Source organism: Micromesistius poutassou, assembly GCF_964030765.1.
Source record: "Micromesistius poutassou genome assembly, chromosome: 9".
In the NCBI taxonomy this organism is placed as follows: Eukaryota; Metazoa; Chordata; class Actinopteri; order Gadiformes; family Gadidae; genus Micromesistius; species Micromesistius poutassou.
The window spans coordinates 16849377-16862680 of NC_140279.1; the positions used below are offsets into that span (position 1 = coordinate 16849377).

General features: G+C 42.1%; 1 protein-coding gene across 1 annotated transcript; it reads left to right on the plus strand.

Annotated features, from left to right (window-relative positions):
* Positions 1-2373: 2373 nt before the first annotated feature.
* LOC311353117 (vitellogenin-2-like) lies at positions 2374-13094 on the plus strand (the record flags this gene model as incomplete). The annotated part of the gene is made up of 33 exons (XM_084472944.1): positions 2374-2416; positions 3213-3364; positions 4808-5059; positions 5166-5327; positions 5413-5561; positions 5668-5818; positions 5910-6067; positions 6374-6539; positions 6635-6760; positions 6852-7070; positions 7158-7375; positions 7465-7562; positions 7652-7776; positions 7924-8025; positions 8114-8233; positions 8327-8513; positions 8616-8709; positions 8894-9079; positions 9168-9327; positions 9437-9653; positions 9748-10112; positions 10228-10272; positions 10402-10470; positions 10563-10769; positions 10874-11016; positions 11107-11245; positions 11353-11482; positions 11588-11771; positions 11875-11969; positions 12064-12158; positions 12234-12399; positions 12512-12673; positions 12972-13094. 33 exons carry the CDS (start codon positions 2374-2376, stop codon positions 13079-13081), a joined length of 4995 nt encoding a protein of 1664 aa, XP_084329070.1. The 3' UTR covers positions 13082-13094.
* Between the last annotated feature and the right edge of the window lie 210 nt (positions 13095-13304).

Here is a 13304-nt window from a genome sequence, read left to right on the forward strand (position 1 = left end):
CAATACTGTGAAATATTACTGTTACTATGTTACTCATCACTTGCAATTTTCACTTGATACGCCATCAAATTACAACATATTACATATCCAAATATTGTGGTTTGGAGAGTGAAGACAATAATGGTTGTCAAGTTAGACGTCAACCCAAAGAAACAAATGTGATTGGCCACCACCAAGTGACACCCAAATGACACCCAAACTAAATCTGTCAGTATTTCAAATATATAATGATAAGCAATATACATTTTCTATTCTATTGTCCTAGTTTGTGGACTGATTATCGGACACGATATTTGTCATATTGTGTTCTTGTTTTCTGAAATATTAAAGCTGTGATAGATTTGTATTATTCCCCACAGGTTCAGTGACATATTATGTCCCATAACTACTTTTAAACTGTTGTGGTTCATGTGTATGAATTTATGTATTTTTTCTCAAGCCCTTTCCTAAATACATACCCAACTGAATTACCAAAGTAAGAGCAACTATATGGTCTTAATTGTTGTTTTATTACTTGAATGATGGACATTAAAATAGGTTTGGACACAGGGGAAAGCTAGGATTCGTTTTGGTTTTAGAATTAGGGTCAAACTGTCAAGACATTGACCTTAATACATTTTCAACATGTCAGAACTGAATGGCATCAAGTGGAACAGACTTATCAGAAATGGAGTATGGTATTCATAAGTATGTTTTAATTAGGGCATAATCCAATGAAAATAAGAATTGTGTGTTGCCGTTGCCTGAGAATAAATCAATCAATCAAACTTTATTTGTATAGCACTTTTCATGCAAGCAAATGTAACACAAAGTGCTTATACAATGCAATACAACCCTTCCCACGACACACCCAGAGATATTCACACATGTAAAAACCATCCCCCCCTCCCCCTCCCACCCATCCACACCCAAAGCGATAACTTTGTGAAAGTAAATAAATAATTAAATAAATGGATAAACAAGTTGTTTAATTAAAAGTAGAATGAGCCCTTTAAATGTACATAGGGTGTGGGTCCTCCTCTTCCACAGAACCAGCCATGTTGCACTGCCATGTTTCTACAGGATCCCAGAATGGACAAACAGATCTAGAGAGAATGTGTTATGAATTTAATTAACTTTCTATTAAAATGCAAGTAAACCCCCTGATTCAGCATGAATTTGAACACTATGCCATCTTAAATGTTGGGTTTTGGGATAAGAGTTCTAGGAAGGAGGGGTGCGTGCTATACCCATGGCTGTGATCCATTTGTGAACGTGTTGTGAGTACTTAGTACTTTAGTACTGTTGTTGTGTTGTATATGTTGTATATGAATTAGGCAACAAACCGAGGGGTTACACTATGTCTGAGAAGCTTAACCCTCTCTCGGATGCAGACATCAAAATCAACCACTGGCCTGATGGAGCTCCACACAACCCTCTCACGGACATGGCAGGGGCTCAGGAGGTAGAGCGGCTTGGCTGGTAACCGCAAGGTTGCTTCATTTGATCCCTGGCTCCTCCTAGCTGTTCCTAGAGTGTTGGGGTGTGACCCTGAGCAAGGCACCTAATCCTAACCGCTCCCGACGAGCTAACTGTCGCCTTGCATAGTTGACTCCGCCATGAATGTGTGCACGACCGGGTGAATGTCAGGTAAAATTGTGAAGAGCTTTGGATAAAAGAGCTATATAAATGCAGTCCATTTACCATGTATGGCAGTAAACATCAACCGCTTCCCAGACGGAGCTCCCCTCACCCACACACACGTGGTGTTGTACTGTTGTCCGAGAAGCTCAACCCTCTCTGGATGTGGCTCATTTAGCCATGAAAAACAAGCTTATGCTACGTCCTTCCACCAAAATATCATATATTTAGAGGGTCTCAGTTGGTTGCAATCTGCAACTTCACCGCAAGTAGCTACTACATTCTACCCACTGTCCACACAAAAACCTTTTACCAAACTAAATAATTTGTTCTGTAATAAGTAAAGATGTTACAATTATTTGAAATTAGCTAAAAGTGATTGTTATTATTATTGAAAACAATTTATAAATATTGTGGAGTACTATGTGGCGAAAACGTGCACGTCACATAAAAAACTTCTAAACTAATAATGTACGGGCATATATGGGAATATCAATAACTTCATCATCAGCCTTGAAACCGTAATAGAGATATAGTGCATTATGTCATATTGAACAAGGACTTTGATTTGGACTTTTGAAAAATGTCAGGTTAACCTTACCTCTGTAATGAAATAAGTAATGTCATGCATTGGGACAACCTAGCATTGGGCAAATAAAGACCAGCGGTACTTGTGTATATTTTGAAATCCGCCCCAAAATGTTTTTCTTTAAAAGGGACCTCCCGACAACACCATTCACCATTCCAGCAGTCATGAAGGTACTGGTCGTGCTAGCTCTGTCACTGGTCCTTGTGGGTAGGTTGACCAAACATTACTAAACACAATTACTTATTGAGTTGATGGATTTTTATAATTGAGTAGGTGAATTTTAAATAATTGTTCAGAAAGCATGAATATTCTATAATTCTAACATTCAGATTTAAAAATGCTTTGTTTCATTGTGGCAGTATACAATAATAGAGTTGTTTTTGAATGGGTTGTTCCGTTGACATTGTAAGTAATGCCAAAGCAGTGTCTCCATTCCAATTTTGGAATAATAGGAATTTGTTTTGTTATGGTTGCATGCCTAATATACTCTTGATTTTTGTAATAATTATAGCAGGGGTTATAATAATGTTTTGTCATAATCATCCCCTTCCCCATGTTTTACATTTTCTGGCACATATTCCTTGTATCTTTTGGGTTTTCTTTGCTAACTATTCATTTTTACTATTTCATTTTGCAGCCAGCATAGAACTCAAATACGGTAAGCAGATGAGTCAATAACACATGCAGTTGCAACATTACATTGTTAAATATATTGTTTATTTTCTGGAAATGCGTCTGAAAAAGTGGGGTTGTCTTATATTCAGGGTCTAGACTGTAATAACACCTTTCATTTGACCAACTCCCTAATTCGGTAGTCTTATTTGGGTCAATATGGTATCTGCAAACATATTGCTAACACCTTCTTGGATGTTAAAAACATACGTACAAATAACTAAATGAGTACTATTTAAAAAAATTTAAAAAAGACAATCAATTGTTGCCCAGCTAACTAAACCTGACACACAATTTACTGTATGCTGATGACTGTTACTCCTGCTTCCAGCCCCAGAGTTTGCTGAAGGAAAGACCTACACGTACAAATATGAAGCAGTTATCCTGGGAGGTCTGCCTGAAGCTGATTTGGCCAGGGCTGGTGTCAAACTGAGCAGCAAAATCGTCATCAGTGCTGAGGCTCCTAACACCTTCTTACTGAAGGTAAATAGGCTACTTTAGCATTGTTAATATATCCGTCCACACAGAGCCGATTTTTTGGTGAAACCGCATAAGTCTTTGAGCGTTTTAAGCGTTCCGTCAAGATTGATCCGGCGCCCAAAAATGCACTTTTTGAAACCAGGTCCCAGGGTGGATAAAAGTGGTCGGATAAAAACTGACCTATGCGGTTTCGTGTTAACTGGCCATTTTACCGAGGATGCATCGGAGGTGACTTGTGTGGACTTGGGACCGTTAAATATCCCAGGATGCATTTTGCATTCCCATGTTTTAAAATATTAGTCTGTAAGCTATAATAATAAGCTATACAGGAACATTTTAAAAATCTAACAAAAATGTAGGCCTATTCATAAAAAATATTTACATACTATTTTAAAATGAAAGGCTTTTCTATATAATTTGTTTATATGTATAAGTCACTGATAGAGGAAACCCATCGCAACGGCAATTTCCAAACGGCTATATAGGCACGCGCATCTGTACCCTACATATAAAAAGTTGTGTGTATAGCTTATACACACGACACGCATATCTTTTCATTTATATTCATTCAAAATATTTACATACTATTTTAAAATGAAAGAGGCTGGGGTTTTGTTTTATATAATTTGTTTATATTGTTCAGTAGTATATGCCGCCTACATGAGGCCGTATAGAAGTTAACAGAGCTGAGGTGGTGACAACATTGAGTCCGCTGCTGTTCCAATTGCAAGTGCGTACTTCCGTCCTCGGAAGTTTGTACTTGGAAGTCCGGAAAAGCAGGAAGATGCAGGAAAAAGCCCGCTTTAAGCGGGGAGCGATTTGATTGGCGGCAGGCTGCGTCCACAAAGACTACTCCCCCATACATCAGACACACCCTCGCCCATCTGTCGACGGACGGAGGTAGTGTGCACGAGGCGTCAGGATTTGTGTGGACGCCTGAAACACAAACGATGACGTCATCGCCCCCACACCAGCTGGGGACGTTAGAGTTGCGTTGATATATATATTTTTGTATTATTTTTGTAGCTTTAAATACAGCCCCTTGGTAAATTGAATTACTAACTGTACATTAAAAAGTATTTCTGCTCAATCTAAAAGGTTTAACAACTGCTTTCTCCTCCTCGACTGTATGTTTATATACAGCGCACATGGGCTTGATGCGCCCAGGTTTGATGCTCTCCACTAATATGAATGAATATGTGCTACAGCGTTTCTACAGCTCGATGCGTTTTTCGCAATGAGTCTGTCTTTACAGAGATATTCCTGAAACGCATCAAAGGAAAACGGATCATTTTCGCCCATGTGGACTGGGCCTTAGTAACATAGAACCATACTGAGGATAGGATTAATAGGAATAAGAATAAAGAATGCTAATAACAAAATAGCGAATTGAAATGTGTGAATGTTAAGTTTCTAACTTAAGAAATGTTCCACTTGTCCTTGCAGCTTGACGACCCACAGCTCTATGAGTACAGTGGAATCTGGCCCACCGACCCCTTTGTTCCAGCAACTAAGCTTACCTCAGCGCTGGCAGCTCAGCTACTGACACCCATCAAGTTCGAGTATGCTAATGGGGTTGTGGGTACAATCTTTGCACCTACTGGTGTCTCTACCACAGTGCTGAATATCTTCAGGGGAGTCTTGAACCTCCTTGAGCTGAACATCAAGAAAACCCAGAATGTCTACGAGCTGCAAGAGGTTAGAGATTGTTGCATGTATTACAAATGTATGTTCTTTATTTTTCATCCATTAAATGCTTCAGTATTTCAGTGCCACAACTTTGTCATTGATTTGTGATCATTAGGCTGGAACTCAGGGCATCTGCAGGACCAACTATGTCATCAGAGAGGATGTTAAAACTGAACGTCTTCATCTGACCAAGACCAAGGATCTGAACCACTGCCAGGAGAGAATCTACAAGGACATCGGCTTGGCCTACACAGAGAAATGTGTTCAGTGTCAAGCTGTAAGTTTCCTTGCTTTTCTTTGAACCCATGCACCTTACCACTCACACGTGGGTGTCATAATTGTCTTGTGTCTTGTCTCAACAGCACGGTATGGCCCTGAAGGGAGCCGTTGCAGTCAATTACATCTTGAAGCCAGCAGCCACTGGTGCTCTGCTCTTGGAGGCAACTGCCACTGAACTCATCCAGTTCTCCCCCTTTAACATCCTGAATGGGGCTGCCCAGATGGAGGCCAAGTATGTATCAATGATCTTTAAAACAAAAGGTTGATTTGATTTCAATACTTGTGTTACGCCTGTACCAAAGGACCAGAGATTGATGTTGTTCTGTTATTTTCCACAGGCAACTTTTGACCTATGTTGGTATTTCAAAGACCCCAGTTCGACCCATTGCTGCAGCTTATATTCCCCGTGGATCCCTGCAGTATGAGTTTGCCACTGAGCTTCTCCAGACTCCCATCCAGCTCCTGAGAATCACAAACGCAGAGGCACAGGTGCGTAGCCGGCAAACAAAAATCACGCCCAACCAACACAACAATGCTCACTTGCGTAAAATAACCTTGGTCACATTGCCTGTCTTGACAGATCGTTGAAGTGCTGAACCACTTGGTGACTTACAATGTGGCCAAGGTCCATGAAGACGCTCCTCTCAAGTTTGTTGAGCTCATCCAGCTCCTGCGTGTGGTCAGCTACGAAAAGATCGATGCCCTCTGGTCTCAGTACAAGGTCAAGCCAGCCTACAGGTCGGTTGATAATAAGATCTTAGCCTGATATCATCATGAATTTCTACTTCCTTTTCCATCATTTAGTCTGAAGTTTCTTCCTTCAGAGCAGAATCCATAAAAAAATAACGCAAAGGCAGAATTCAAACCTTTTTGTGAGGGGAGTTTCTGTATTGCGTTCTGTTTCTCGCTATGGTCACACAGATTATGTCAGCATAGTCCTGCCTGCAAGACACTGATTGGCTATGGGAAAATTCATCAAGGGCAAATATCAACGTCCAAAAGGTCACAGAGAAATGTTGAACATTGTATGTTTGTGTTTTGCAGGCATTGGTTCCTGAACGCTGTACCTGGCATTGGAACTCACGTGTCTCTGAAGTTCATCAAGGAGAAGTTCCACAGCGATGACATCAGTGTCGTTGAGGCTGCTCAGGCTCTGATTGGCTCCATCCACATGGTGACAGCTGACCTGGAGTCCATAAAGTTGATCGAGGTAGGTCAACCTGCCAAATGGTCTCTGGGTTTGTTTGTTTTTACATTTTGGAAATGAAGAAACCTCAATGATACATTATTTTGATCACTCCACAGGCCATGATGTCCCACCACAAATTCCAGGCCAATCCTGTTCTTCGTGAAGTTGTTATGTTGGGCTTCGGCACCATGGTTAACAAATACTGCGTCGCAGCGCCAGTCTGCCCAGCTGACTTGGTGAAGGTACAAGTTTTATTCCTTCGATTTTGTGTGCTACATTAAGAGCAATGAAAGCCTTTCCAATCCCATCTCACCTTTCTTATGTCTTTAACAGCCCATCCACGACCTGCTTATCCAGTCTGTTGCCAAGGCTGATATTGACGAAGCTATTATCGCTCTCAAAGTTCTGGGTAATGCTGGCCACCCTGCCAGTCTTAAGCCAATCATGAAGATACTGCCTGGATTCTCCACTGCTGCTGCTGCCCTGCCCCTGAATGTTCACCTCGAGGCTATCCTTGCCCTGAGGAACATCGCAAAGAAGGAGCCCAAGCTGGTAGGACTTTATCACAATTCCTTACAGTTGTGCTTTGAACAAACTACTCTGCTTGTTTGATTCTAACCCTTCACCTCTGTTCATTAGATCCAGGATCTGGCCGTTCAGGTGTTTATGGACAAGGCTCTCAATGCTGAAGTCCGTATGGCTGCTGCTCTAGTGCTGTTTGAGACCAGACTCCCCATGGGTCTGGTGACTGCCATCGCCGACGCAACCCTGAAGGAAAGCAACCTGCAGGTTGCAAGCTTTGTCTACTCTTACATGAAGTCCATGACCAAGAACACCGCTCCTGATTATGCATCAGTGTAAGATGCAACCCCTATAATGATGATTCTATTCTCTAGTTTGGGCTGATATAAATGAAACCTAACAACGGATGACGTTGTTCTTCTAGTGCCACAGCATGTGCCGTTGCCGTGAGGATGCTGAGCCCCAAGTTCGACCGGCTCAGCCTTCGCTTCAGCAGGGCTCTCTACTTGGATGCCTACCATAGTGAGTGGATTATAATGACAAGGGTTTTCCTTTAGACATATAATCTTGATCACACTGGCAGCTTGACATGTGTCCTGTGTTGTCTGTAGACCCCATGATGCTTGGTGCTGCTGCCAGTGCTTTCTATATCAATGATGCTGCCACAGTGATGCCCAAGGCTGTTGTGGCAAAGGCCCGTACCTACTTCGCTGGAGCTTATGCTGATGTTCTTGAGGTCAGATTTCTTTATAAAAGTTGATGCATAATATCTAACAGTAGCTTGAACCTTCTGCATAACTTCATAGTGGTGATGAAAGAAGAAATATGTTCTGAATATGTTCATTAAAAAAATGATTTTTTTTAAAATTGTATTTTATTTCAGCTTGGTGTGAGAACCGAGGGAATCCAGGAAGCCATCATGAAGTTGCCCCAGGCTCCTGCGGACGCTGATAGGATCACAAAGATTAAGCACTTCATCCGGGCAGTAGGTTTCTGCCATCACTTCAACACCAGACTATTAGTCCCACATGTCAAGCACCACAGTTGAGTTGACAATGATCTCTTTTCCTCAGATTTCCAACTGGAGGGCCTCCGCTGTGAACCAGCCACTGGCCTCACTTTACGTGAAGTTCTTTGGACAGGAAATTGGTTTCGCCAACATAGACAAAGCCGTCGTTGATCAGCTTATCCAGGTAATGTGTAAAGTTACATAAACTATCATAAGTAAATGAATAAACACATTAAATTCGAAGCACCATTTAAAGCAAGGCTTGTTTTCCATACAGGTGGCCACCGGACCTAGCGTTGCCACTTACGGAAGAAAGGCCCTGGAGGCCCTTCTCTCCGGCTTCTCCTTCCACTATGCCAAACCCATGCTGGTTGCTGAGGTGCGTCGCATCATGCCCACCAATATTGGTCTGCCCATGGAGCTCAGCTTCTACACCGCTGCTGTGGCGGCTGCCACTGTTGAGTGTAAGTTCCAGAAACTAAACCTAACACAAGCAGAAAATAGTATTGAAAAAAATGTATGACCTCCTTTTTTCACTTTTTCACTGTTCTCTCTGTGAATTACAGTCGAGACCACCGTGTCTCCTCCTCTCCCTCTGAACTTTGCTGCTGCTCAACTTCTTAAGTCCGACATTGAGATCAGAACCGCGGTTACTCCAAGGTACAACAAAAATAACAACAAAAAAAGAGAGACATTGCGTTTCATTCCAGTTTGATGACATGCTGCTTGTGCCAGAAAGTGTTTTTTGATTGCATACGTGATCATATGATGCATTTCATTTAATAATTATGAATATAATCCTTACTGCTACTTCATCCATGTTCCATCCCTTTCTGACCCTCAGTGTTTCCATGCATACTTATGCTGTCATGGGCGTAAACACCGCCTTGATCCAGGCTGCCGTCATGTCAATTGCCAAAATTCACACAATTGTTCCTGCAAAGGTGGAAGCAAGAGTTGACTTTATTAAGGGCAACTTCAAGATTCAAGCTTTGCCTGTCCAGGCTTTAGATAAGATCACAGCTGCAACGTATGTCATTTTTCTCTCTGCTGATCATTTACATAATCATCTTGATAATTTATTTTTCAAAAGCCTAATGTCCTCTCTTCTCTTGCAGTGTGGAGACCTTTGCCATTGCAAGAAATGTTGAAGATCTTGAAGCTGCAAAACTTACTCCAATGATTCCAGTAAAGTCCAACAAACTGTCACGTGAAACATTTACTTCTAAAATCGCTTCCAGGTTGGCTTCTTTGACATCCTCTCTGGATAGTGGATTGGTGAGTTTGGGACCTGCTATTTGGAAAACACAAACAAATGCAATAATTACAGTTTCATAGTTTTAGAAACATTGTCCGAATTAAATTTTGTGCTATTTTGTTTTTACAGTCCAAATCATCAGAAATCATTCCTGTAGATTTGCCTGAGAACCTCATCAGGAAGATCAACCTCAATGCTGCCTTTGAGAGGAAAATGTGCGGTGAACTTAAAACATTCGGAATCAAGGTATGCGCTGAGATTGAATCCCGGAACGCCGCCGCCATCAAGGACTGCCCACTATATGCCTTCATTGGAAAACATTCCCTCCTTGTCGAGATTGCACCAGGCAAGTACAAATATTTTAAATTATTAAAATTACAGACAATGGATTGCATATAAATATTTAAGTCTAATAACTATTATCAACAATTTGCCTCCAGCCGCTGGACCTGTGATTGAGAAGATCGAGGTTGAGGTTCAAGTTGGTGAGAAGGCAGTGGAGAAGATCATCAAGGTGATCAACAAGAGCCAGGAGGAAGAAACCGCAGAGGAGAAGAACGTCTTGCTGAAACTCAAGAAGATCCTGGTTCCCGTTCTGAAGAACGCCACCAGATCTTCCTCCTCCTCCAGCAGCTCTAGTTCCCTCAAATCCAGCTCAAGCAGCAGTTCCAGCAGCCGCTCCTCCAGCTCTTCTTCTCGCCGTACAAGCAAGATTGTGGACCTCAATGCCCCTCTCATCAAGAGATCCAGCAGCTCCAGCAGTAGCTCTTCCAGCTCCTCTAGCTCCAGTGCCCGCATATCAAAGGTGCTGCCTGTTTTTTGTCTAAATGCCTTTGCTTGAAAAAAACAACATCAACACATGGAATAGATGTCCTTGTTCGAAGTGTGTTAAATGGTCTTCTTGTTTTGTTTCATTTCAGCAACAGTCATTTGACCTGGAGTTTTCCAAGACTCACATCCACCAGGTGTGTTATTTGTCCTCTCTTATATATATATAATTATCTAATTAGATAATTAGATAATTATACCAGTAGCTATGTATAATGGTTGTTGCGTTATTCATTTAAATCACCTATTTTCTTTTATGTTTTCAGCATTCCGTTTCCGCAGCCAGAACATCAAGCAGAAGTAGCGCCTCCAGCTTCGAGGCCATCTACAACAAGGTGCGGTCATCAGAAAGAACCAATGCATGTGATGGGTAACATTGCTCAATCATTGCTGGTGCTAAGCCTATCCCTTCTGTATGAATCATCAGGCCAAATACCTTGCGAACGCCATCAATCCCGCTGTGACAATCCTTGTCCGTGCTGTGAGAGCTGACCACAAGGCCCAGGGATACCAGGCCACAGCCTACTGGGACAAGCCAGCTTCCAGAGTCCAGCTGATCCTCGCTGACCTGTTGGAGGAAAACCACTGGAGGATCTGCGCTGACGCTGTGCTGCTCAGCTACGAGAAAATCATGGTAAGACCTTCTTCAGCAACAACCCCAAACTCAACTTTGGGAACAGCTATCATTGTTTTCTGTGTTTTGTATGCTTGAAATTCATATTCATCATTTACAATTAGGCCAAGGTTGCGTGGGGAATTGATTGCAAGGAATTCGAGACCAAGATCTTAGCTGAAACCGGACTTGTTGGAAAAAGCTCTGCGATGCGCCTGAAGTTCACCTGGGACAAGCTTCCAACTTCCGCGAAGCGCTATGCCAAGATGTAAAGCCACAAATCATACCAACTTAATCATAACATTTGACACTGACTGAATAGCTGAATGTATAATATATGATTTTCTTCCTGATTAAGGCTGTCAGACTACCTCGGAGATGCTGCAGAGTTGGCAGGCGTGGAAATGTCAAAGGCTAAGAATTCTCTGAAAGAATTGAAACTGACTTTGGCTTTGACATCTGACAAAACCCTGAATGTTGTGATGAAGACACCAAAGGTAGGTTTCTCCTAAATATAATAGTCTAAAAAAATACTAAAAAGATCATTGTTATGCTGTTCCTTTAATTCGGTGATCAATATCAAAACATTGCTGTTGCTATACAGAGGACATTCTACAAACTGGATGTGATGCTTCCAGTCTACATCCCTATTGGAAATACAGCTGATGAGCTGGTGGCCTATCAGGACAGTCTATCTGATAAGATTATGTATTTGCTCACCAAAGCAACTGCAGGTCAGCCTCGATTTAAAATAAATTACTTTCCATATTATTTACTTCCTACAAAATAATGAAAACAAAATCTGCGTCCTTTGATTAATCTGCCTCATTTTGCAACAGCTGAGTGCACCATCGTCGATGACAAGGTGACCACATTCAACAAGCGCATCTTCAAGAACCAGATGCCCGAGTCTTGCTCTCAAGTTTTGGCACAGGACTGCACCGAAGATATGAAATTCATTGTTCTGCTAAAGAAGGATCTGGCATCAAACAACAAACAAATCAATATGCAAATTGCTGACATGTGAGAATATCCCTTCCAGGAGTTAATTTGCATTCCTTTTGGATATGTGTATCATCTACACATGTATCTATCAAGACCCCTCACTATTTATTTTCCCCAACAGTGAGGTTGACCTTATTCCCCTGAACGACGACATCATGGTGAAGATCAATGGAATCATTTTGCCCACTGCCAACCTGCCGTACCAGCACCCTACAAGTACATATGTAACACTGTGAACTGGAACTACAGTCCAATACTTGATAAACTGGTTATATTGTACCAATTAAATTTATGCCTGTGATTATCTCAGACAAAATCCAGATCAAGAAGCTGGCTGAGGGCATTGCTCTCCATGCACCAAGCCATGGTCTTCAAGAGGTGTTTTTGGATGCCAACACATTGAAGGTATCAAGAAAATACTATGCAATGCACCATTTTCCTATGACTTAAAGGAGGTTCCTTAACAGTGTCTGTTCACAGGTCAAGGTGGCCGACTGGATGAAGGGACAGACCTGTGGACTCTGTGGAAAGGCCGACGGAGAGGTCAGACAGGAGTACCAGACCCCCAACGGACGTCTCGCCTCAAACTCAGTCAGCTACGCCCAATCCTGGGTGGTCCCTGCCGAGAGCTGCCGCGACATCTCACGTAAGACCAGTGGATGATATGGCCTAGGCTTGGTTGAGTTCATTAGCTTGGACAGCTACAAAATATGCGTTTTTTAAACATTACTTTGGATCTATTTTTTCTTCTCCTTTAGAGTGTTACATGAAGCTTGAATCTGTGAAGCTGGAGAAGCAGATGGTCCTCCATGGAGAAGAGTCCAAATGCTTCTCTGTTGAGCCTGTGTTGCGCTGCCTGTCTGGTTGCACCCCACTGAAGACCATCCCTGTCACTGTTGGTTTCCACTGTCTGCCCGCCGGTAAGACAAAACTCCTTAAAGACAACAGCGCTTTGTTGTGGGGGACGGGGAGGCTAGTTAGTCTTTTGGCAGGATAGTCTATTGGTTGGGGTGTTTGCCTCCCCAGCCTGAAGGCGCTGGGTTCAAACCCCAATATCCACAGACTACTTGTAGTAGTCTGTAGTAGTAGTAGTAGTAGTCTTACCGCCTCCTTTCTAAATAACATCTGAAATTCACTGGAGGTTGCTTTCAATGTAAGGGTCTGCTAAGTGATCAGATAATGTAGTCTTAACTGCTTTGTTCTCCATCGTCCCTGTAGAATCCAACATGAGTTCCACGCGTCTGCACAAAATCTATGAGAAGAGCGAGGACCTGAAGGAGACCACCGAATCCCACCTGGCCTGCCGCTGCTCAGCACAGTGTGCTTAAGAAAACATGACACACTTTATGTTCCCTATTCTATTGTACGTATGTTAGTATGGAGGATTAGTTTATATTCCTGTCCCTACTGCATGTATTAATAATTTGATTTGTTCTAATAAAACCTGCATTCATTACCATGGCAGACTTTGGACATTAATTCATTTGCATTTGCACTCATCTTTGGAAAATGGACCCATCTCTTGACACATGACTATGAATATTGGGATAT